Raw genomic sequence first — 27,711 nt, 5'->3', positions numbered from 1 at the left:
CACACAGTTGTCCTAAAATAAAAAGGTTTCTGCTCGTTTGATCACAAATTCCTCCATTATTCAGAGCAAACATACATTTCGTATATTAGAGCGGTGCAAGGAAGAAATCTAGTAATTAGGCTTATAACTTTCATAGTACACTCATTATTCAGTTTTTTTCACAGAAGCTCTGAGATATGTTTTATGAATAGTAATTTGAGTGTATGTCAGGATTACTAATTGCTTGCTTTAAAAAAACATTTTTGTTTTTATTTAGGTTTCTATTTTAAGAAAAATTACTTGTTGCTTTATTTTATCTTTGCAGCTAAAATGTCTCCCTGTTGTGCTTTGTAAGCATATTTAATAGGATTTGGGATGGAGACAAAATCCAAAGAGCAGAGTTTTGCAGCACAAGTTGATGCTGAATAAAATAATAATAAAAGATACGAACCATAGGAACATGGGCAAGAAGGGGAGGGAGGCATTTTTCTCTCAATTAACGTAGCTAAGGCACCTGGATTGAAGTGTGTGCGTGTGTGTGTGTGTGTGTGTGTGTGTGTGTATGGACATGCATGTGTGTATGCATGCATGCATGCGTGTGTGCTGTAGTTCCTTATTCAGGCTCCCTCTTAATGCCCTTTCACCAGATGGGAGCTAGCGGTGTGTGTGTGTGTGTGTGTGTGTGTGTGTGTGTGTGTGTGTGTGAGTGTATGAATGTGTGTGTCTGGTTAGGAGGGGGGGATTTTCCAAAACCCGAGCATCAGGCCTCCTTTTGTCCTCTTGTCGGTCACTGATGGCTTCACAGTGGGGTGACACACACACTCCAAATCTCATTAAAAAGTGAGAGATGGGGGAGGGCTTTCATGTCTAATGGGACTGGAGAAAATATATAACAGCAATAAGTCCAAAATATGATATTTTAAATGTTGCCTAAACGCTTTTTTTATGACATTGTTACACTTACAATAAGGTATTCATATCAATAAAATAAGGAAAACCAAAATTGTCTACATAGACAAAACACACTTCCTTTCATTCTTTATTGATTTCATGGACAATAGTTGTCCATTTAGTTCACTACTACAGTGAGGTGACACATCTGATAGAGAGGTCTCAAAGCGGAGGGATAACACAAGGACGACACTATCACCGTCTGCCCTTTTGTCTACGTTTAGAGAGACAGCTCAGAGCACCCTCCTCACTGCCAGGGCTGATTGTGATGAATGACTTTTCTACAACTTTCATTTGTGTTACATAAAGACAACCCTGACAAAAACATGTGTTAAACAATCTAAATCTTAAAAACAGGCCTTTTATCATCTCATGTTAAACCATTTGACGTAATTGCCAGTATGAATGGCCCAACAACAAGCCCCTTTTTACACACTGCAATTTACCCATTAGGGTTAGAAATTGCTTTGCCGTTGCAGGCAATTACCCCCCGATCCACAGCAGCAACCGCACACTAAAGCACCTTAATTGAAAAAATATAGCTGAGTCCAACCAGTCGTTTATTCTACTATTTGTTAATGACTTCCTGTAGCCATTTGTAATGAGAACTTAACAGCACCGATTTGCATCCAGCTAATGGATTTTGTTCTGTCACTGCAGTGAAAAAATATTGATGCACAGCGCCTTTAAGAGCTGAGTCTGTGAGAGGCGAAACCTTGGGGCGAGTGTGTGTAGGAGAAAAGGGACAGACAATAAACAAATAGGATAAAACACACAGGAGACAGTGCCTCTGACATTTGCTTTGGAAAGATGATGGGAAAATGTGCAGCTTGATATTTCACCTGAAAACAGTTTTATATCATAACTGGTGAGATTACACCCAGATTGATTACATTTAATTGCTATTTTAGATTGTATTTTTTATTGAATGATTGAGTTAAAGAATTGAGTGGAGATTACCAGAAAATGTGAATCATATAAAGTTGTAAAATACTGTAAAATGTCCATAGATCCCATTTGTCTATCTTTGCATTATTGGCAGTTATTGAGCCACATGTTGACAATTCTGTTAGATTTTATAACACTCACAAAGCGTGCACCTCGTGTGAGCTCTAGATTGACACATCACTCATAGACAAGATAACGCCTCTGACAGACTAAAGTAAGATCCGTGAATGCTGCAGAAAAAGAGTCAGATGAAAAATATAAGATAATGTCATGATCTTTCTTTCAGCATATCAGCTTCCTTTGTAATATGCTCTTTTCCTTTTGCTCTGTCTCTCCCTCCCTCTTGCTCACTCTGTCACTGCTGCATGGTGACTCAGACACTGCAGAGATGCTACATCTGAATGCTACATCGGATGAGTCACACACCGATTGGACGCTGTCCATCTCTGAAAAGTTTTTTTCTACATGCACAAGTACACAAACGCTGCACAAACACACATTGGCAGGCTGTAGCCTCCGAAAGACTGTACATACTTATATCCACTCAAACGCCAGCAGATTTGGCTCTACAGACAGTGAGCTGCCATGATCGACGTATCAAACACAGCTTATTTTCCAAACTCTCCTCTGCACCTTCTCTCCTGACTAAACAAACAAGCTGATTTTAATGGTGTTCCCTTCACACTGCCCTGACCGCTGCTACACAAGAAATGTGTACACACGAAGTAAATCTGTCAATCCACTGCTTTACAGAGGGGCAAGGTTTTTCTTCATTCCCTTGCTCTCTCTGGCCATCTGTCAGTCTTTATCCCTTCTGCTCAAACAGAGAGTTTTAAACCACTTACACACTTACTCGCTGCACTCAACACACACACACACACACACACACACACACACACACACACACACACACACACACACACACACACACACACACACACACACACACACACACACACACACACACACACACACACACACACTCTCTCTCTCTCTCTCTCACACACACACACACACACACACACACACACAAACACATGCAACGTCTTTGTTTCAGGCGCTTCAGCAAGTCAGTCAAGCTCAACAACTCTCAGCAAGCAGTAGTGTAAAATAATTCTGAGGTATATTACGTTACTTGAAAAGTTTCATGTTAGGATATATTGTACATTTTACCTAATCCCCCTCAATGCTCACCCCTCCCTTTCTTAGCGTGTAGTAGAACCTACGGTGGCCTTCAGGTAACGTTACAGTAATGTTTCTAGAGCCAGGGTTTGGTGTCTGAAGGGCTCAGTTAGTTTCAGGTGCTTATACACTAATGAAAACACAATTTTGAATATAATATTCCATTTCTGCCAATAGATCCCCCTAAATCCTACACACTGCTACTTTAAGTCCCCCTGTTTAGCATTTACATGTATGCAGTATATAAACATGGAATAAATGATTTATAACATTATTATCTAGTTGTAAGCAGATATAAATGTATTTGTCAACAACTAAAACTCCTCCTGGGAGCACCCATAAATTGAGGCTGGTGTATAAATATTAATTAATGGAAATGTAGTAAAACACACATGTATTGATATAAATATATATCTTCTAAATAGGTTAACATGTACTGCCTACATGTTAATGCATCAATAATAATGATCCTATAACATTATAACACTGACACTAAGCATTCTGAATAATTAATGCAAAAATACTTTAATACTTTAAGTCTACAGTTTACAGGTCTTGAGTACTACTGCATATGTGAAAAAAGCCCTTTGTGGCTTCAGAGGGAGCTGTGTGAAATCAGATACAGCGCTGTCCCTTTAGGCAGCGTCAGATGGGTGTGAAGACTACAAGTTTGAAAATTAATTTTTTTTTTGTGAGCGTGGAGCTAGAAACAAGTGAGCTTACCAGACCTCTGTAGACTGCTCTTGTGTTTTTTAAACCTTTTTCAGTGGTGAAAGGTGTAGGTGATATTTGAGTGCCTCTGCATCTGTGTGTAAGCTATGTGTGTGCATGTTCTATTGATTAATATACGTCTAATTGTATTACTTGTGTATGTCCTTGCCTATTTTTCTTCTTTTTCCCCTGTGTCTTTTGTCCATGTTTCTAAAACTGAGATGAGTTGCTATGGAGACTGGGATACTTGTGTAAAAAGGAAGAGGCAAAAGAGAGAAATGTGGTTGTCAGACACTCTGGGACCACGAGGTCAGGCGTGTCGCACACACGAGTGTTACAGGTGTTCTGACACCCGCACTTTCACAGAAGCATGATTCCACCCCCTGACTCTTTCGACAAGGTTGATGCTAAAAGACTGAGCCTGCAGAGTGTGTGTGTGTGTGTGTGTGTGTGTGTGTGTGTGTGTGTGTGTGTGTGGATTCAAGGTTCAGGTTTTCTCCACAGTGAAGTACAATCATGTTTCTTCTTTTCATTCATTATGTTATACAAACCCACAAAGATATAGACACAAAGACAGACATTCACCCATCCACTCTTCTCTTGTTTGTGTTCATGTTAACCCACAGTTATGCTCATATACGCTGATAAACCTTTGTTCATCCTCAGACAGGGAGTGAGGGTGTGATCCTTCACGTGTTGACAGGGGTTAAGCGACTGGCCAGTGATAATACAGCTGTTTCAGGCACTCAATCACTTGATAATTACATTACACTGGTACTCCATTGCTTCCACTCGCTCCCAGTAATCTTGTTAAAATCCCAGTGATTGGAATCGCAGTGACAGAGAGACGAATGACAGCGAGGCAGCCGCCTGGAGCCGAGCCCTCTCCACGTCTGACTGAGGGTTTTTGAAATGCATTAAGCTTTTGTCTGGTAACGATGGGGCTGCATTGGCATACAGGTACTAAAAATGCACTTTTAAATGCAGGTATTCCCTTTTTGGTTCCCATCAAAGATCTGTCCATTTGCTGTTTGCAGTTTTAGGATGAAGTGAAGGACCTGCACAATGTTGGATTGATTTTTCTTTTTCCTTTTTTTATTTAAATGCAGATGCATGAAAGCACAATGGCTACGCCCCACTCCGTTAAAAGTAAAGATGGCTCCCCTTTTTCCTTTTAGTCTGGCATCAAGGCATTTGAATAAGTTGCTATGCTACCCTCTGGTGGCCATTTTGTAACACTCCCAAGAAACACATTTCCTGTAACAAAAAATATTGTTTTCATGTGTCTTTATTCCCACATTTCTGCTGTAGACTCAAAGGTAAAATGCAGTCATTTCGTGGCCTTGAGTCCAGACTGGCTCCACATTTAGACGACTCAGTGTGACAGGTAGTTTAATTAAAGTAAAAGTGTGTCCTGCAGCTACTGACCCCTGGCCTGCCAGCCTGAGCCGGGGTAACCAGCATACATTTGTCATGTGCACGACTGGCTGACATATTATTTATGAGTCTTTTATATGAATGCCTCTAAGCCATACAGCCAACGACAGGCAGTGACAGTAAGACAGGTTTTTAATGCTTTGTAGGGATAATAAGTGGTAATTAAGATGACGCCATGACATGATATAAATCACAATAAATTCCTTTGAGATGAAAAAGGCAGAGTGGAGTATTTCCTTACAATAAATAGTATGATGATGAGAGCACATTTTATGAGATACAAAGTACAGAGAAATATCAAGGAACCCCCTTTGCCGCTTTAAATGCATTTTAATTACATTTTATTGATTTCTTTCAAAAAGCATTTTATGTAAGTCCTGAAGGAGTGTTACTGATGGTATTTATGGATAAATAACAATTTTGTATAAAAAAAGTCATTGTTGTTTATGGTGTGTTGGCTGTTTAGTGCACTTGCAGTAGTTCCACACTCCTAAATTACCACCCACATCTCTAATTTGTTCAGCGATTCAAATAGAAGTGATTGAAGAGTGAATAAAGTCTAACAAAATGGCAAATGTCTGATTATTGGGCGAATGTAAAACTGGTTGTCTTAAGTTCAGTATTGCACTTCCATAAAGTTGGTGTATTAAAAAAAAGGAAATGGTGAAACTTGATGTAGCAAAAGGCAAGATATCCTGAATCTTGGGCCTTTAGCTCGTAAAACACCACATCCTACATTTCCCATAATGCAACCAATAGCATCTTTTTGTAACACCCTCCCTGCCTGGTAAATGTCCACATCTTTTAAACTCAATGCCCTTTGTTTGTAACACAGGCACTCTATTATAAATGAGCCTGTGCTGGAGACAATTCCTCTACAGTAGATATCATACAACTGTTTTCACAGGTTGAGTAGTTCTCCATGACGAATAAACTGATCTTTTTTCCGTTGTTAGGTTGGGTTGAAATGTATAATGTTTACATTTACATTATTAAAATAAAAAGCCATTTTTGCACTAAAACGTTCTGAGCTGAATGTAAAGTCAACATGAAGAACTCTTAATGTGTGAAAATCAACATGTGCTTTGGGTTCACAGTTTTCACAAGTGACATTTTTCTAAGGGGCAATACAAAGTATTCGAAACCTGAACAAACAAAATGGATGCATGCATACATCTGGCTAACAGCAGCACACACATAAAAATAATCAATTACATGAACCCAGCTCATTCCACCTCAGATTAAAGATCTGCTTTTATCTGACAGAATGATAAAACACTTGTGAGTCTCTAATAAGTGTGTCCCCATCTGATGGGCCTCGGGTCCTTTTGACCCAGGGGACCAATTTGAGTGGTACACAGCACATGGTGCCCTGTGCTGAATTATCGACCCCCACCACCACCATTGCAGTGCTGAGAGGAAGGCGGATTAGGGTTCAGTTGTCTTGGCAACCTGCGATGCCATCTGTCATGTGTGTGCTGATCCACATCGTGTAGCTGAGACATTGTTTTAATTCAATCATTTTCTCACTGCCAGACAGACCTCCTGTTAAGATACATGAACACATTTTAGCATGTCAGGGATGAGTTATAAGCATACAAACACACAACCCAAAGACTATAGTTGGATTCTTTGGAAAGATTTGACATTTTGAGAAATACACTTATTTGCTTTCTTGCCGAGAGTTAGGTAAGAAGATTGACACTACAGCCAGCAGCTGATTAGCTTAGCCTAGTATAATGACTGGAAACAGGGAGAAACTAGTTTTTGTCTGAGTCTGCAGTCTGAACAGGCAAGCTGTGTCCCCATGTTTCTTTGTGCTTCCCTATCCTGTGGTACTCTGACCCAAGCCCACTAGATGTAAACCTTTAAAAATGAAAAAGTTTTTAAAAACCATCTTGTGATGGGATCACACCAGCCGCGACCCCAAATTGGGCCAGATGGATTATGTTGGGGGGCCGATGGCCCCTGCATACTTATTACCCCCCTACTTCCGGCACCCTTGCTCGGATCACACCCAACTCAGCCTTCATTTTGATCTCAACTACACATCTGTAAGTTCTGTGACTGCATCTTGCTTAGTTGCGCTATCGCGGTAACAAAATCTATCCGGCTTTGGCTACACAAAAAAAAGAGTTGTTAGTAGGATCAATTCATTGTTGGTTTTGGTCTATTTCTGAGATTTATTGACAATAAGAGAAAATGTCTAAAATAATACATAGGCTATACAAATGAACATAAACAACTTGTGAAAAGGATATGAATAAACTGTGTACCTGACTGTGTTCCTTTATAATCCAGGCTGCGTTCCAGATGCTGAGGAACTATTTATTAACTCTGTGGGTGCTTCTGAGTCATTATAAAATTGGTTTAACAGGTCTTTAAAACATCATCAGTATGTCCGCTATACCATACCTGCTCAAAGGCAAATTTTGCCTCTATAACAGAGACTTATTCACACTCACTGGTTCAGAAGCTTCTCTAAAGCAACAATTTACTCAAATGGCTCATTTATTGTTGTCTTTTAGGGGGGTGGAGTTCAAAAATGAGAAAATGTTTTAATGATATATAATATTAAATGCATGTAGCATGAAGTGAAATGAATGCACCAACACACGCACACGCACATGCACGCACACAGTGCCACATACATATTAATATTCACAATAGCATCAATATTCACAATAGAATCAGATGAATGCTAACCAGTGCAAATGAGCAGGAGGGCAGTAGCGAAGTGTACTGATGGAGGAAGAGGGGAGTGTGTCTGATAGACGTTGTGACATGAGGGACTTGTCCCCTGGGAGAGGGCTGCAAATGAACCAGCAGCCACACCTGGGACTACACCACCCACACACTCCAATACACACTCCGACACACACACACACACACACACACACACACACACACACACACAAAAGAGATGATTGATGCTGCTTTCTGCTACTAATAAAAAGAAGAAAAAAAAACGTATCCTTTTGAGGACGTGTAATAAAAGCCCACACCATCCTAGCAGCAGTAATCAAAATGCAAGAAATAGTACACAAGATATTATTTGTCAATACTGATAATGATAACACTCCCCTCTCCTACAGAAACTTAACATCCTTAGTTATCTGTGATTAATATGATTTGTGCACTGCAAACTGTGCACTGCTTACAAACAACTAATGTGATTTAGTAATGAATATGTTTTTTAACAAAACATGAAAGAATAATTAGTTACCACTAAAAACTAACTAACTAACTAACTTAATCTGGGTTTACAGTGTAGATGGATTTTGAAAGTGTTTTAATTGTATTTGAGCACTTTGGAAGAATGAATGCTGCCTGTAAAAGTTGTGATGGAAATTCCATATTTACTGCTTGTATTACCATTTTTCACGTCTTGGGAAATAGCAGGTTTGGATGTTTTGGAAGTGCAGAGTGTGGAGACAAGGAGGCAGTGAGAAAATTTTGAAGGTGTCCTTTTGTTGTAAGCCTGTAGCGGGCAGGTCAAACTGGCAACAGGTAACGGAGATCCAAATAAAATCAACACACTAGGAACACTGAAAACTAAGAAAAGCAAACACCACAAGGAAATGCGGAAGTGCCTTATACCTGCATTCTATCTGGATTCCAGCAGGGGGCGACACGGGCGGTTGCAAAAGGAGGTTTCTGTAGAAGTCTATGAGACAGTGACCCACTTCTCACTTGATTTATTACCTCAGTAAACATTTTCATAATGAGTTTATGGTCTCAATCGTTTAAAGTCTTCTGCAATACAGAATGATGTTCATTTTTTGAATTATGGTCTTGTTGATTTTAAAATCAGCGATAAAGCAGGGGGTGTTTTAGGGCGTGGCTATGATATGATTGCCAGTGAAAGTGTGTAACGTAACGTGGCTCCTCCCTCACTCTTCACACTCGTCTAAAATCGTCACATCCGCAACCAGGATGGCTGCGCCCGAAATGGCAAACTTGACGACTCATAGCAGATCACCACAAACCAATGGGTGACGTCACACATGCTCTGTCCATTAATATTATACAGTCTATGACAAGGGTAGACACAAAACAGGTGTACAAGGAAAGATATGCAGGGCAGGGCTACACATGACACTCAAGCTCAGAAAACAAAAAAAAACACAAAAACTGTCACAGTCTTAAAGTAATATTATACCAAAAGTCCAAAGGCCACTGGCAAAAGAGCAGGACCGTGGAACCATGTTCACTAATATTTTATATATTTACTATAGAATTTTGAAGATTGATATGGCCGTGTCTCATTTCCCCTGAGTGTGATGTTCAGCTTGCATTTACATCAGTTTGGCCTGTGAAGTGCCTGTGAATGTCTGAAATGAGCTAATACTGTGGGGTTGTTTGTATTTCTGAATCTGGAAGAAAACTGTAACATAAGCTTTTGTATGACTGCGCATAAAACAGCATATCATCTGCTCTGCATACGCAACATATTGTGATTTGAAAATTACATTTAGGAGAAAAAGAATCATCACTTACCCAAGCATTTGACTGTGAGCCGGGTACAGATACCGACAGATGACGGCCCTTTCAGGGGCCATGTAGCGGAGTTCAGCCGAGAAAAAGGGCTTTAACTAAGTCAGTCTTTATTTTTGTGAAATTGTCTACCTCAGTCCCTTTAGACTAATCTAAGAGCTACATTATGACTGGCCTAACACTACAGACAGTCTTAAATATCTTTGTGAAACTGGCCCATGGTTGTACAGGTCAGTACAGAGTTCAGTGAGGAGAAAACATGTTTGATAAATGGTCCCCTCAAATTACAAATAATAATAATAATAATAATAAATTGAATATATATATATATATATATATATATATATATATATATATATATATATATATATATATATATATATATATATTTATATACAGACTCAAAGTCGCTTTATATTAAATAATTTCTGAAATTAATTTCTGAAAGTAATTGTGTGTATTTTGTAAACATATTCAAACCATTTAGAAAAACTATAGGCACATGCAATCAGAACCAAAAAAAAACCCATTAAATAAAAAAGCTTTTTGTTTTGAAATTTTCTTTCATGTCTTTATGCACCGTTTCATTGGAACTGCGTTTCTATGGAAACCAAGTTCACTTCCCGTTAGCTGTCGAGATCAGCAAAAATCAGCCAGCAACCACACCAATAAATTCAACCTGGGCCAAATTTGAATGTTTTTTATTAGAAACGGACTCATAATTTGCTTATACTATGTCGAATAAAGTTTCCTAGTAAAACTTTTCTCGCGTTGTTAAAACGTGACAAAGAAAGCCAAACAAACGACGTGCGTTCAGTAGCTAGCTACCTTACACGATCTTGTAAGTTGACACCACACAGGCGTGTACAGGAGACAGTGTTGTAAAAGTGACGGCAGCCTCCAGCTTGTTACAGTGTGGTTTACATGAGGGCGATGAACATTTGGCAGAGAGTGATGTGCGCATGTGTGTGAGAGGAAAACTGCGGGCGAGAAGAAAAGTGAGAGGAAACTTTTATGAAAAAGGAAATCTGCTGTTTCTGTTAGCGTTTAGTAAGTATATTTTTCCATGATAAAGCTACTGTGTATTTTTAATATTGATAAAAGTTAAGACTGTAATGTTGTAATTGTTGCACACGTTGACGATTAGGATATGTTGATGGTAAGACAAACTGTAATTATGAAATTACATCTCCATTAATACTGATTATTTCACTGTTTCTACAAACGTGTTTTAGTTATGTTGGCAGTGTTTGAAAGTATAGGTCATTAACTTTAACTTAACGTTTTTGTTGTAATGTTAAATAGTATTTGTTATGTTTTTGTTTATGACAGGGATAACACAGCCGTTTCACATTTAAATATAATTATTTTAAAATTATTAAAAAAAATGATCACATAGTGAGTTCTCACATGTATTTTACATTGGGATATAGCACTAATGTGTGTTTTTCCACAATTTAACATCAGAGCTATACAAATTAAAGCGCCATGAACGTTTTATTTGTCTTTGTTGTTTTTTTTTTTTTCATTTTTGTTCAGTTAATATTTTCCAGAAAAAGCTCTTAAATTGCCTTGTAGTCAGAAGAAGACATATGTTTGAATGTGAGTTTTGAAAATGAGTTTAACTTAAGGTTAAAGCTTAAGTTTAAGCTCTCAATATATCAACACAGAAATAAATCCTCCAACATGTTCATGATGTCTGACAATTGCCTCGGCAGGAAAAAGAAAAAAAGATTGAGTTAGAACTCCCTCAATGAACAGAGGGGGATCATTGTTTATTTAATTTACCTCACACTAAAAGAATCAATCAAAAGTATATATATAGCCTATATTTTAAAATCTTGGTGCCAAAATTGTATTTTATTGTGTTTTACTGGAGCAAGAGCACAGTAAGTCGACAGACCTTTCCATCCTGTGTTGATATGAGGTTTATTTAGTCTGGAAGCACTGTAAGGAAAGCCACTGGGTGAGAGCATCGCTGAAAGCTATACCTCAACTATGCTGTTCTATTCATTTAATGCCTTTTATTCATTCACTTGTTTTACATTACCTCTTTTAAGCTGTTACAATTGACACCTGAGGCACCAGATCGTTGACTCAAAACTGACGGAGAAAGCTTTAGCTGCCAGCAGTGCTGTCGGACATCCACTTGAAGTTATTACCGTAATGATGTATTATTAATTGTTTTTTCAAGCAGTTGCCACAGAGAGTGAATATTGAACAGGCTTTGAAAGACAAAATCAGAATGCATAAGCCTGCAGGTGATACAGTAACAACATTTTTACTGAAATTACTTTGTAGAGACAGCAACACATGTTCCTGACTGAAGAGAGGATTCTTTCAGTGACAGATTTGCTATTTTCTTTCCAAAGTAAACATGAGAGTGGTGCCTGTCATGTAAGGAAACAGAATTGTGTAATCTAGTTGTGAAGTTAGTTGTTTCCCAGACATCTGCTTTGGTTTCATTCTCCGAAGACCCCAGTATCTAACGGCCGCTTTGACTGTAAAGATGTTTGCTCTTATTACGAAAACACAATTAAAGGCTGTGAAATACCACTGAAGCAAATCTTACTTAAAGGTTGTGTAAAGTAAATGAGGTGGAATAGAAACACTGATACATGCATGGGCCTGTGTGTGTGTGTGTGTATGTGTGTGTGTGTGTCTGTGCGTGCGTGCGTGCGTGCGTGCGCGTGCGTGCGTGCGTGTGTGCGTGTGTGTGTGTGTTTACAGACATAGACCCTCAGCTCTACAGGAGTATAAAGGCTGCTAGTGTCTGAGAGCTAGGCCAGTAGCTGACCTTTGCCTTCCCTTCCCCACAGAGCCATCCTGTAGCTGAGGTGTGAATATTACACCTGGATGTTTTGTTAGAGACAGACGCTCTCATGCCCTGCTGGTCAACCTGTAAACCAGCCTCAAACTTGGCAGGCAGCCCCCTCTACATTATACCTCGTCTCTGTCCCACGTCTGCATGATTTGTTTACAAAAGACCCTTTTCACTATGTCCAGTCAGAACCGCGTGTCTACAACATCCTCACATTTATCTCACACAAGCTGAGCTCAGAATTCACTGACGTACATTACTGCATGTACGTCTTTGCCCTACTTCCTCTGTGATCATGCGCGAGGGATTTGTCATCTGCTTTTTGCTGATATACTGTAAGGCAACTTTACAACAAACTACATTTGAACTTGTAATAAGGATCAGCAACAGTGAGCTACAGGTACTTCAGTGCAAAAACACAGGTGGTGTAGAACTAAATGAGCTCAAAAAGCCAGCTGTGATGGTGCCTTTCTGGGTCCCAAACATCTGCCCTCCAGGTGTGCCTCTACTTGACGATTCTGCAAAGGAATAAAGTCTTTGTTAGAGATTTGATTTTTATTAGACATGCTAGCGGCTCTAGTAATGGCAGCTCTGTCCCTCAGTCGGTCGATCCACCACTTTGGTCAGACTGATATCTCAACAACGTTTGGATGGATTGCCATGACATTTTTAATAAGACACTCTTGTTCCCTTAAGGAAGAAATTGTAATCTCTCTGATGTTTTCACTCTCCATTTACTGCCATCAAAATTTCAATTTGTCTAATATTTTGATTTATGACCAAATACCTGCAAAACTGACTGCATTCTCATTGGCCTCGGCTATACATCTAATTTAGTACTAATTAGTGAAGTTAGCATGCTTACGCATTAACTAAACTAGGATGTGGAAATGAGCATGTTAGCATCGTTACTCATCTTGTCATTTAGCTCAAAGCACTTTTGCTTTTGGCATCTGAAAAGCCTTAAAATTCACAGATCTTTATATATACTCAAACTGGACTTCCCAGATCATATTCCATGTCTCACCAATATCTTACGTAAACAACACGACCCCCATCATCACAGCCCCTTGTTTCCTTGTTGTTCTTAGTCTGAATACTTGCTTAGTTTTGTTACTTTACAATGAAACTTTAAAGTCAGTCATCTGGAACAAACCAAGCCTCTACCGAGTCTCTACTGTATATTACTCAGCAGACCCAGTGACCCACTGAATGTGTTGTTGCCTTAATTCCAGCTGATTAGCAGTGAGTGTTACTGGCAGTTACAGCATGTCTCTGCATGGGGCTGAGCTTTATGATGGAGGCTGCTCTGGGAACAGGACAAATGAGCCATATAGCCGCACCAGGAGACTGGCTCAGGGCTGTAGCTGTACATCTTATTAAAGCTGCAGTCAGTCAGTTTAATCCCTTTGGTTAATGACTGTGTGTTGTGTGGTTGTGAGTGTAAGGTCTGTGCATGGAAGCCAGCGTATATGTTGTTTCAACATGTATTGTTGCTTTTTATTGTTGTGTTTTCACTGCAAATAACCCACAATTATTACCCTCAAAAACCATTATGTTTTAATTATTTATTGTTTTCTTAAGCAGATGTGCTACATGAATATGTTGCTACCTGTTTAGCTTGCCCGTTGTGTTTGCTGTGAGTTACATTACCCTCTGGCTTATGAGGTTAAAGTATGGTTGCACATCGATTCAAGTCAGAATTCCCTTTTTGTGTGATTATCTTCTGCATAGTTCAAGGAAACATGTCTGAAAACAAAAGAGGGAATTTTGCACAAAATTACTTTGGAAAATACCCACTTGATTTGGCTTACTTAGACTGCTGAAGCCTTGATGCCTTGAAGCACTGCACGAAAAGAGGACTGTGCATTTTGTCCCCCATCTTTTACTTTTGAGGAAGGAATATTTTTACACAGTATGAACAGGAAGAATGATTACACCAACTATAACAATATACATAATATAACAATAACCTTTTCAGATTTGGGCATGTTGTTTTGACATAGACTTGAAAACGTGATCCTAACCTTTAAGTTAAGGTGGCTCATTAGCACATTACATGTTTACAGTATCAGAATATTGACAAAATGTCACAAAAATCCTTTCAATGCAATGCTATTAAAACATGGAATTTTAGTTGTATTGTTATTATAGTAGTTCAATTCTTGATTTGTAGCCAAATCTAGAAACCAAACTCTCCAAATTGTGACCAAAAAAAAAAAAAAGCGCATTAAAAAGCATCTATCATTTGGTCCACCAGGGTCTGTCAAAGACGGATCTTAGCTGAAGCATGGACAGTGAAGTGGAAGCGATGAACACCAGCCTTGACGGTCCTCTGAGCCCGATGCTCCTGACCGGGTTGGGGATGAACTGTCTTCTTGGCCAAAAGTACAGACATTCTGGGCCTGGCCTCGCCAGTCCTCAGGAGTACAACCAGTGGCTGCCTTATCGCCATGATGCCAGCCTGCTGCCTATGAAAGAAGACCTGGCCTTCTGGCTCAACACCATGATGGGTGAGACAGTGATCCTCATGCCAAACCTGTGACCATAATCGATTTTTTAGCTACTGATGTTGCTTGTTGATTTTCCGGTCGCTGCTTTTTGGTTTTTGCCTTTTGTCTGTTGTCTGCTGTGTTCAGACTGCGCTACATTCAGAAAGTGTCTTTTTTTAAGAGCAGATACAAAAAAAGGGGAGTTTATATATATATATATGACTGCTTGAATGTGTTGATGAAAACCATGTGTAGCAATATATAATAATATTTAGGAGGTGATGCATTGTGATATCGAATCCATTTTTGAATTGTTGGCAGAATAATCACAATCAAATCAAATCGTGAGACCAGTGAAGATTCACACCCCTAATGTTCACCACGCTGTCTGGACATCAGCTACAGTTAAAAGTTATCTACAGATGAAAAACTCTTGAAAGTTTAGAACCTGGGCTTTTATTTTGAAGAATAGTTGGAAAAAGCTGCAGTAGCATTAAATATACATTAACCTACTTATTATCCCAAATACCTCTCCATAAGGGGAACTGTGGCTGTGACTCCAAGGTAAGGGATGTTTCTTCGCACTTTACTGCATTGTGAGGGGAAACATAAAGGGTCTGCACATGCCACAACCTGTTGGAAGGTGTCTGAAAAGTGACAAGACTCCAACAGGATGAGTTTCTGACTTACAGTATGCAACTACAAAAGTTACAAAATAGCTTGTGGGCCAAAAAGTTATATGTGGAATCAGAATAGAGCTTTTGATGTGTTGAAACCTGATTTCCTCATTGTTTACCACCTCACAGCTTTTCTTAGACAAAACATTTCTGTGGTTCATTTGGTATTTTGTAAATAAATCAGAAAGAGAGTTAAACAGATGTCTTCCTCTTGAGGTCTTCTATGCAACAGGATATTGTAACAGATATGTGATTGCTGCAATATGCATGTACAGTAGAGTATACCTTGTGTATTTATAAGAGAACATATTTCAAAAATGGAGGTTTACCAGCTTATCAACCACGATCAAAAGATTTCTGGGAATTTTCTTTTTGATATTGAAATTCAGCAGACAACTCAAACATCTGGGTTAGAATTCATTTTCACCTTCACTTAATGAATAAAGGAGACACCTGGCAGCATAATTAGCTAATCCTTTACATTTTTACATTGCCTTCTTTACATTTCTTCAACATTGTTCTGATCTTTCGTCAGCTTTAGAAGACCCAGCTTACGAAAAACTGTAGTAGACACTTTTATTTCTTGCTGCAAGAAATACAACAAACTTCTTTGAGCTGCATGCTATGTTATTGAGATTTGTATCATTTTGCATTGGAATAGCCTATATAGTTTAAACACCTCTTTTGGAAAGATCTCAGTATTTTTATGTGAAAATTGACAAAAAGCAAGAGGACGAGCCTTGTGTATTAACTATGAATGTCTTTACATAATTCAGTGTTTGTATGTGTATCATCAGGTGTGGACCTCACAGCAGACAGTCTGATGGAGAGGTTGGATAACGGCGTTGTCCTCTGTGAGCTTGCACAGCTGCTCCAGGACAAGATGATGCACACCAACAATGGCAAGGTGCTGCAACGACAAAGTAACGCACATACATTCACACACAAACATGCGTACAGAAGAGAAGAATCAAATCAAATCACAGAAACACAAAAGCCCACCATACAAGTAATTTTCTTCGACCACTTTGTCACTGTGACTTTACGAACCTGTTTCTTACATAATAGATTCGCCAAGTTTAACAAAGACCTGTTTCAGTCCAGATCTCAGAAATTAGATATAGGCTCTTGAAAACTTGCTTGAAAGTTTGTTACAGAAAACATTTACAGTAAGTCTGAGGATGTATGTCAGGATCTGGTGGTGCATTCAGTAATTACTTAGCCTCACCTTGCCACAGTAGATTATGTTTTGATAAGATTGTGTTCCTGATTTGTCCTCCACATACAAACACATGACACATGACTTGATTTTTGTGTTGTTTCAGAGAACGTGTTTCCACTGCGTACTCACTTCCTGTGTGTGTGTGTGTGTGTGTGTGTGTGTGTGTGTGTGTGTGTGTGTGTGTGTGTGTGTGTGTGTGTTGTAAACAATCACAGCCTTTAATCAGAAGAGTGATCCACTGGCGAGCTGATGCAACTTCTGGATCATTCTTTGCCCGAGACAACACTGCCAACTTCCTCTACTGGTGTCGAAAGATTGGCGTTGATGAGGCTTACCTTTTTGAGTCAGAGGATTTGGGTGAGTTAAGACCAGAGATTGTGCCTAAAATTATGGACTTAAGCAGCTCTAAAGTGAATCATGTCATGCAACACTTGTAGTATTAATTAAACTAAAATCTTTAGACTTTGAGTTTCATCTCACTGAGGTAGAATTACACAACAAGTCACAAGAGCTGTTTCTAGACATTATGTATTTTTGTTGCGTGAGAACATCATGTCCTTTGTATTTCTTCTTAAATATTTCCATTCCTCCTCAATTCCTCCATTGCTGTTGTGTTTAGTGACAAATCTATTTTCCACCTCCGACCCTCTGTCTGAATACGTTTGATAGACTCAGCATAATGTGTCTTATTTGTCAAAAGATATCATATTGCACATCATTTGTTACTTGTACAAAATTAAATGCATGCTTGTAAAATGAATGCATTCATTTTCATTTGTTTGGACCAGCCATTAGTTGTAAATTCCAATTTTCCTGTGCAGTTGTTTTACTCTCTCATTATTGGCATTATTGGTGATTTACAATGGCTTTACTTCTAGAAGTCATATAACTCAACTCAGACTGCTCACAAACTCACTAAAATAAACCACTCAGAAGCAAAAAGGAACACGAAAGAAATTTAGATTTCAAGGTGAATGTGACTATGTCAATGTGATGATTATATTTTTCTATGCTCTCAGACTCCCTGTATCATTTCTCTTACACACTCAGTGTATGATACTCTGTGTGCCTGAGGAGAACACCACATGCAGTTAACATGCTAACATGGTTCTGTATCATTAAAAGGACTCTCCTCTATGCACTTCTTACTTGGGCATGTCTACGCAGGGTGTCAGATGCGTGAGAATGATAATGTGCAGGTTATTCCCCACCAACAGTAAATCCCATCCCCCTCCCTTGCAGGCAGACTATCCTACTTCACTTGACTAATTAAGTGACGGCGAGAGTAAACTTACTGTACTTTGACAGGCTTCAGTTTTCTGCCTCACTGACACAAAGAACGGATGATTACTTTTCTTCTTTTCTCTCGTCTCCTTTTCTTGCTGCAGCCATGATGATGGTAATGGTGGATGTCAAATACAGGTGAATGAAAATAAAATACCAGTGATAGTGACATACTCTCTGCTCATTACAATTGTGCTTTGTTGTTTGTTTTGTTTGTTTGTTTCAGTCATGAATGTTGCCACATATGATACATAGTTCCATGCATGCATGCATTCATGCCCCCCTTTTTAATGTACAGATAGTGGATTAGAGGCAGGAGAGGCTGACTTGTCTATGGAGCTTTCATGCCCTCATGCCCTCAGCTGCACATCCACAGGAATTCCTGCTCAGCTTCAAAGATAGAGATGCACAATAGAGACAGAGTACCTCCTGATGGCCCTCTCTGTTCAGACTGCACCTCCTGTTTTCTTTTGACACAGACAAAAGTTTATCTCCGGAGACATCTTTCCTTTCAGATGAGTGACTTTTTTTTATTTCTACCCCTCCAACCCCTTTGTTTGTACTTCCTGCACGTGCTGTGTGAAGTGCTCCACAAGCAACCTCGGGAGGTGTGCCTGTGCCTGATGGAGCTGGGACGGATTGCAGCCAGGTAACTGCCCTACCTGTGTTACAGCTCCAGAAAAGTACATCACACTGAGCAGAAATCATCAACTCTCTGGGTTGAAATTTTCATGATGTCAAAGCCATTGTCCTTCATCTGCTGACAAAGACCAAATGCCTTACTTGTTTTTTTAAATGCCCAAAGATGCAACGTACTTAAACAATGCTGGACATTTCATCCATTTATCCTATACTCTTAGTTTTTCTATTTCAACTGGCCATCCATCACTTTTACTTGTTGTACCATGTTTATCCATTCCTTTTAGCTACCAATTTAAGCATTTTATCCGCTACTTTTAGGTACCTTTATCAATCATCTATTTATAACTTTAAATTACCTATTCTAAGTAGTAAGTATTTATCCATACTTTTATCTGTCACTTGCAAAATTTTCGCTCACACTTGCAACTCACGGTGTTTAGTTACAGATGACTCAATATGTGAAATCAAATAGTAATGTCTGTTTTTTTCAAATTAGTCGAGCTACTCCACTTTCAGTCTTTCCGCATCCCCCGGTGACTGCAGAAGTATCCCCTGGGGTTCAAGTGTTCACTGGTTTGAAATCCTCTCCTGTGTGTTGATTTATCCTCACGATTGCTGAAATATATTTGTTAAAACTCTCTCTTAGGTACGGAGTGGAGCCTCCGGGGCTGGTGAAGTTGGAGAGAGAGATAGAGAGGGAGGAGGCGGGGTGCTTATCTCCATCATCCCCTCTGCCCCTCTCCTTTTTTCCTGCATCATTGTATTCACCATCACATTCATCCCTACCCCCAGCCCCCTCTTCTCTTCCTCCTCCTGCGTCCCTCACTCCAAGCACAACCTGTCTGTCTGAACCCCTCGCTGCCTCCCTTGCCTCTGATCTTCCATCAGCCACAACAAACCCAGTACCTACATGTTTATCCCCTCCTCAGCCCTCCCTCTCAGCCTCTAACCCTTGTACAACCACAGCCTCAACACAAACACCTTTGTTCTCTTCATCCTGCACCACTAACACATCTGCTTCAGCTTCACTGTCAGCACCCTCGCCAGGCCAAACACTGGTATCCACTCCCAAAGTCTACTCTACCGCAATAACCAAACACACTCCCACAGCTACAGCTCCCATCACCTCCCCACCTGCAGCTCCTCGTTCCTCTAGCACATCCAAAAGCAGGAGGAGCACAGGCACCAACAACATTTTGGATGATATTGTAAGTTATATTTCCGGTAAAATGTATCTTATTTGAACTTACAGATACTTATAGATACATATCTTGTATGATTTGCCCTCTCTTTGTCTAACCTTTTCCAGGTGAAAAAGATTATCGAAAACCCTCCCTGCAGCTGTCCGACCAGGTTCCTCGTTGAGAAGCAACCTAAAGGCTGCTACCGTGTTGGAGATAAAGTTCTATATATACGGGTAAGTATGTTCACGCTAACCCTGTCTCCAAGAAATTATATGAAAACTTAAAAATAAGAAAATTGAAAAAGTATTTCATTTGTTTCATTCATAGCAACTAAAGCTGGACTAAACCTTCTTATGGTTATGTTTTGGCACTCGCAGTAGGTTAAAGTTAGGGAAATATGGTGGTTTTGGTTAAATATTGAAAAGGTCCAGAGTTGAAGCACAAGACAAGGCATGTTTACTTTATTATTATTTATCCGCAACTACCTTCCCTAACCATAATCAAAATCCTTCTGTTGCTAAACCTAACCACACACAAGATTTAATATGTGAACCACACTCGTACGTCCATCCTCTACCCTGACCTGTTCTCTATGACTTGCGTGTGCAGTGCAAACAATTTAGCACTTTCTACACCTGAGGAAAGATTGCCACTGAAAATAATCAGTTCTGCAATTATGTCTCACATCAAAACACAACAGTTAAAACAAATTAGTCGTAAATGAATGTATTTTCTAGAAGACAAGGTTTGTGCATGCACACCTCCTCCACTAGATTGACAATAATACTGCTGATATGTTGTTTTATAAGCTATTAAGGAAGTAAAATGAATACATTATGTGAAATTAGAGACATTCATGTCAAATCTGATGTGTGGAATTATAACTTGACACTTTGATACCATGACTTGCTAGATATAAACCAAATCTAATGGCTGGCCAAATGAAAATGAGTCATAGATGCTACACCACATAATGAGATGTGAGCTGCGAAGGCCCTCCGGTTATTAATCAAGAGCTGAGTCAGCAACAAGTGCAGTGTGTCAGAGCGACTGATTAGCAATCGTTTGGAATGGAGACGTCGATGCCTTTCAGCCTCCCTGAGTCGTGCACCACCCGTGTGCGTCTGTACAAAGGCTTGAGGAATGGCCTTCGGGGAGGCAGGGTTGCTTGGCAACCAATGGTCAGGATAAGACTGGGCTGACAATGATTTTATTCAGCACATAGACCTTCAGCAAAGAGTTCAAACCTGAAGGAAAAACAAATACGTCTCTTTCAGGATGATTTGGCGAAGGTATGACCGTGGTGTGCGATTGAAATGGCAGCCCACATGGGAGTCCAAGTCCACCGAGGTGTGGAGGGTTTTGAATATAAGAAGGTTTTACTTCACTGGCTGCATACAACCATCCATCCATACAAAGAGAAACGGCATAACACCTTCAGTGTATATTTATTTTAAACTGTGTAGAGTGTATTGTCTGTAAGACATTATCCATAAATCCATTAAAATGTACTGTAAATGCTTTACATTAAAGAATAGTTTATTTTGAACAGGATATGCTCTCACAATATATATCATTGAGAGACAAAGTCCCTCCCCTTCCGATTGACCTCATGGGACCTTAATTCGGAAAACTGGTAGTGAACGGGGCGAGACTAATTATTTTTTAATCCCGTTTGAATTGAGCCATGAATTACACATATGATGTTCATCAATTTAAAAGATAATTTTGCAAGTCAAGAAAGTTACAGTTTGTTGTTGGTTTGTCGTAGTACCACTTAGTTTTGTGTCAAACCACTCAGTGAACTACATATCTCGTCTCCCACAATATACATCACCTAGCTTGATGCTCGGTTTGCTCGGTTTGCTCGTTAGCTAGCTAGCTTAGCTATGTTCCCCAACACACGTAACCTCATTTTACCGGATGTTTTCTATCCAGCAAAGATGAATCAGTCGAGAAGCAAAAAAACAAGCAAGATCCGTTGCTTGTGTGATTAACTTTCCATCTCGGTACCAAACACACAGACATCGAAGCTTCAGAAAGACGTCACCCATGCGACTTTGAAGTGTGTAGTTTTTCTAATTATGTATTTTCACAGTCTTATACTTCAACAGTTTTATGACAAACTGAGACTTAAATTGACGAACATCATATGTGTAATTCATGGCTTAATTCAAACGGGATCAAACAATAATTTGTCTTTCTCCATTCTACCGTACATATTTCTTCCAAATTAAGGTCCCACGGTGATCCACCGGAAGGGGAGGGACATCGCCTCTCTATTAAACAGTCACACAGAGGTTAGTCTCGCTTCCTCCACAGCGCTGCAGAGGAGGGTCTGGCTAGTTCACACAGCATTCCGGGATGGGAGAAAAATGTCTATTTGACAATTGGCATTTCTTTAAACCAATCACAATTGCCATGGGTGGCGCTAAGCGTTATACGGGAGTGGAATGTCGTGGCTATAGACTACACAGAGGTGTATCACAGCTTTGGTGGCAAATTGGTCACTAGTTGAAACCGATTTAATTGTTTGTATTGACCCAACACTCTCCTAACTGGTAATCAATGCAGCGTCTGCTTGCGTACAACATAGTTACAGCTCCATTTTGGACTGGCTGACAGACAACATATTCTTACTGCCCCTTTAGGATAATGCCTCCCTTTAAGTCACAGAACACCTGTTTCTCCACAGCAGACCTGTCAATGTCAAAACGGCATCACGTGTTTGAACACCACATTAAAGAAAGGCAATAAAGATGTGATAATAAAATCATGTTATTACTTTATGGTCAGGTACAGCAGAAGGCAAGAAAAAACTACTTTTATTTATTTCATATTTCAATATCTCAAGGATGGTTTTTCTAAACTGTCTCAACTGCTGACCTTTTGTGCTCACCTTTTCCATGCAGCCTACATGCAGATACAACGTTCCGCCATAACTCTGTGTCCGTCTGTCAATTTCAAGCTATAATTACTAGTTTGTAAATACTACTTGCACTGCTCCCTTCCCTTTTCTCAAACACACCTCGGCTGTGTGAATAGAGCGCTGCAGCACATCGACCCTGACTCCATCCATTACCTTGAGCTGCCTACGTGTGTGCAGAGAAAAACGCCATAAACCTCAATTACCATACCACAATAACCCCTGTGCAACTCCTAGGAGAGCGTGCCATTCAGTGTGTACAGACCTTTTTAAAGAGCAGATACTATTGATTACCGAGATAAAGTCATTAGCGAGGGGTTTAATCAGACAGCGTGTTAATGAGCAGCTGAGCATGACCCACCTCTTCCCCCCTTGTCTATTCCCTCTGGAGTCTATTCAATCCCGCTGGCCCTGGAGTGCTCCGCCATTCTTTGGTGTTAAAAAAGAGGGAGGCTTTTCTTTCTTCTCTGTGCCCAATTAGGCTCTCCTTCGGCTTTGTAGCAGCGACACTGTCTGCCTGTGTCAATGGAAGGAAAACACATTGAAACACCTTACAATATCATGTTGCATCGATTCTTTGTTCATCATGCTATCTACATAAGAGATTAACCTAAAAAGTAAAATGAAGACATCTTGTTGTGAAGACGAAGGCAAAATCAGGACCAAAATGAGGATGATGAAACAGTTTTTCTTGAGTTTAGCTTACCATTTTGGCAGAAGACCCCTTCGCCATCCTCCGTTCTCAAGTGTCTTGAGCAAGAAATTGACTCCATAGGAGCTCCATTGTCGTTGTTCTGTAGGTGACCCTGACCTTTGACCTTACAGTGGAATGAGACTGCAGTTAGGCCCATTGGTGTTTTGAGCTAAATGCTAACGGCAGCATGCGAACATGGTCACAGTGGTAATGCTAACATGTTGATGCTAAGCAGGTATAATGTTTACCCTGTTCACCATCTTAGTTTGGTGTAAGCATGCTAAGTTTTGCTACTAAACACAAAGTACAGCTGATGCTGATGTCATTTGTTTTGCAGGTATCGTGTCATTAGATTAAAGAGATTAAAGATTCACAGTTATTTCACTTCATCCTGAGGGGAAGATGCAAGTCTGTACAAAATTTCATGACATTTTACTTAAAACCACAAATGTGTATCGCATGGTGGAGCTAAAGGAAAAGTCAGGGGATCACCAACATCATTAGGCTTTGCCCCCTGGGGACCATGAATGTCCGTACAAAATTCCATGTCAATGCATGCAGTAGATGTTGAGATATTTCAGTCTGGACAAAATTGGTGGACCGACTGACTGACATTGCCATCCCCAGGACCATGATCGCTAAAATCTTTCTCCTCCTCCTTTAAAATAAGTCAACTCTATTTTATTTATATGGCCGAATATCAAAAACCTGCCTCACAGGGCTTTAAAAACTGTACAACATACGACACCTTTTGTTCTTAGAAAAGAAAAGGTCAAAAATCTTTAATAATTAATCTCTTCTCAAACATGCAATATATATATATATATATATATATATATATATATATACAGTATATACAGACTACTCAGGTAGTCTCAGACCTGAGTACAGCAGGAAAAATAGAAATATAGAAAAGAGATAAGACACGCATGTGCCTGCATCAGCTCATATACTTTAATGTTGCTTAGTTCGTCTCTTTACTGTACATTGTAAAAAGGACTAGCTGTACTAAAAAACACCATCAAAAGCAGTGGATGTGGCTAAAGCGTGCCTCCTACTGGCAGGTGTTTAAATGACTCCTCCTCACTGAGTACACTCCTGTATCTTTCAGCAGAAAAGAGAGAGAGAGAGAGGGAATCAATGGAGCTGCCAGGGAGGACACAGGGGAATCCAGGCGGTAGTTTATGGGCTGCAGACGTAGCACACTTTGTACGGAGACCTGAAGGGGGGAGGGGGTAGTTGTAGAGACAGAAATAAAGGAGTCTGCCTCACAAAGAGGGCTTGTGTTGACTATTACAGTGCAGAGGCTGACTTTGTTTTTCATTAAATGATCAGTTTGGTAGATTAATTGGCAGCATATGTCCCTGCTTTGTAATAATAATGATGCATAATATACAAATCATGTACTGTATTAAAGAAAGATTTATTTAATCAAGTAACAGAACAAGAAACTGCCATAGTCAAACAGCCACACAACCAGCACATATAAAGCCAGATAACCAACATCAAGTGACACATATGGATTCTTATAAACTATTAATAAAATGTTCTTTCTTTTTTCAACATCAGAGAAAAGCTTTGAAATCTCCAATTTTCTAAGCTGGTTTAAGAGAATCAAGCAGCTTTATTTATACATAACAGTTTTCACTACATTGTATGAAAAAGAGATAAAAGGTGAGCATAAATACTGACAAAAAACATTTTGCAGACAAACATTGTTATATTTGATTTCTTAACAATCAACTTGGCTAATGAATGAATTTTTGAGAATGAAGACCAGTCAGAATTACAATCGCTCCATGTCTGACAGGAAAGTGGTTTATTCAGGATGTCAGACTTGACCCCTGTCAACCTCAACATTTTAATCTGCAGGATGACAGCTGAGACGGACCACGTCTGGGCTTTCCTTTCTGTGTTGCGTGTGTCCATGCTTGTACCATTGACTTTTCATCCCATACATGTGACACACACCTCCCCAAGAAGAGTATATCTGCTTGGATTATCACATTCTTAATGGCTCCGTAATGAAGGGTTTATTGGCGATAAGACAAGAGGGGGGTGGGCCGGTGCTGACAGGACAACGGATGGCTTTGCAAGGCCTCCTGGGAATGTTATTACCTCCTGGGAGTTGAGGGTCTGCGCTAAACTCATCTCAATTTCTCCTTTTATTTTTCCCCCAGGCTTTATATTGTGGCTGTAGTTGCCATGGCAGCAGTTAGTTTTCAGCTGTAAGGATGGCTGTCTTTAAAGGATGTGTTGATTCAAATACAATACAACTGACCTCTCTCCTGCTAAAAGATAGACTGGCTATACAGTAGTCATTTTAGTCAAAATACTGCGTTGCAGATCCGTGTGGGTGTGCCTTTGTGCGTCACTGCATGTGTGTGTATTCATGTTCATATGTGGATTAGTCCTGCGTGTGTGCTCAGCTGGTGCCATGAGATGTTGTTTCATTTGGTTTAATGAGATTTTGACAAAGCTATTCGAGAGATCATTTGCCTTTCATAGCCAGAGCTACACACGCTTGTAAATATTAGATTGGTGTATGTGTGTGTGGGGGGAGGACTACTTTCCATATAATTGAGAATTCTATTCATAAACACATCCTGGAAGAAAATATATGCACACTTTTCCCCCAGCATTCCCCTCCTTGACTGTGCTTTCTTGTGTCACCTTTGCAGATGCTGAATGAGCGTCATGTAATGGTACGTGTAGGTGGAGGCTGGGAGACCTTCATAAGTTACCTGCAGAAACACGACCCCTGCAAGGGAGGAGGGCCAGCGGGCAGATCCGAGGTCAGGGTCTGCAGGGACAAAGCGAAGCCACCCACTTTAAACATTTTGCCTGACAGCTACATGGTGGTCGGTGCCCATTACCGAGGCAAGAAGTAGACTCTCAAACTGCTCGCTTTTGCTTCTAGTTCTGAACATTTGACTTAATCAGACCAAACTGTACAAGGTCAATGATTTAACATATAGTTTTTTACCTCAAGTTTATAAAGAAAGTTCTAGATACTATATGACTGCATAGCAGAATATTAATTGGCAGCGATTTTAATAATCGATTAATCACCTCAGTCACGTTTCAAGAAAATGGCCAAACATTCCTTGGTTTCGGCATCTTCAATGTGAGGATTTGCTGCTCTTTTTTGGGGGATATATATGATAATAAACTAAATATATTAGCATTTTGGACTGAGGGGTGAATTAAACAAGCAATCTGAATACATCACTTTGGGCTGTGAGATATTTTCACTACAGACTAAATATGAAATAGAGAAATAATCAGCATTGATCAGTAATGAAAATAATTGTTAGTTGCAGCACACGTCACTGTATATAATAACTTTCATATAATCAGAATCATCAAGTATTCTATCAAGGACAGTTTTGTGTAGTACTGTATGCAATAATGTCACTATGAGTTAAATTATACATTTGTACTGATAGTAGTTTAGTTTGTTAACATAAAGCTATGTGTTTATGTATCATGGTACTGTAGTGTGTATATTTGAGCTTTTGTATTTTGTTCCAGCAGCAGTTTGAGTAGTACACGTAGTATAGTGACTTTTAATGTATGGATATTTTTTTTTAGTAGTATGTATCATAATTTGTCATTTATACATATATATATATATATATATATATATATATATATATATATATATATATATATATATATATATATATATATATATATATATATATATATATATATATATATATATATATATATATATATATATATATATATATATATATATATATATATATATATATATATATATATATATATATATATATATATATATATATATATATATATATATATATATATATATATATATATATATATATATATATATATATATATACACACACATATATATATATATATATATATATACACATATATATACACATACACATATACAAACATGTATATATATATATATATATATATATATATATATATATATATAATAATAATATTATTATGGTTCTGTAGCACAGATTGTATCACCTCAGCCTTAAAGAGGCAAAGACACAACACATCACGTCCTA

At 39.1% G+C, this 27,711-nt stretch overlaps 1 protein-coding gene across 2 annotated transcripts; it reads left to right on the top strand.

The window, feature by feature from the left end:
- Positions 1-10,354: 10,354 nt before the first annotated feature.
- Positions 10,355-27,105, top strand: gas2b (growth arrest-specific 2b). 2 transcript variants are annotated; one of them, XM_028582845.1, is made up of 8 exons: positions 10,355-10,703; positions 14,787-15,039; positions 16,493-16,602; positions 17,133-17,274; positions 18,787-18,850; positions 19,490-20,051; positions 20,153-20,260; positions 26,329-27,105. In XM_028582845.1, the coding sequence occupies exons 2-8, from the start codon at positions 14,817-14,819 to the stop codon at positions 26,536-26,538; spliced, it is 1,419 nt and encodes a 472-aa protein (XP_028438646.1). In that variant the 5' UTR covers positions 10,355-10,703; positions 14,787-14,816; the 3' UTR covers positions 26,539-27,105. The 2 variants fall into 2 exon arrangements, with proteins under 2 accessions (XP_028438646.1, XP_028438636.1); XM_028582835.1 differs by having other exon boundaries at positions 10,355-10,755.
- The last annotated feature ends 606 nt before the right edge of the window (positions 27,106-27,711 follow it).

Source organism: Perca flavescens, chromosome 1 (assembly GCF_004354835.1).
Source record: "Perca flavescens isolate YP-PL-M2 chromosome 1, PFLA_1.0, whole genome shotgun sequence".
NCBI classification, from domain to species: Eukaryota; Metazoa; Chordata; class Actinopteri; order Perciformes; family Percidae; genus Perca; species Perca flavescens.
The sequence above is the reverse complement of the archived record's forward strand: the minus strand, read 5'-3'. Positions and strand labels throughout refer to the sequence as shown.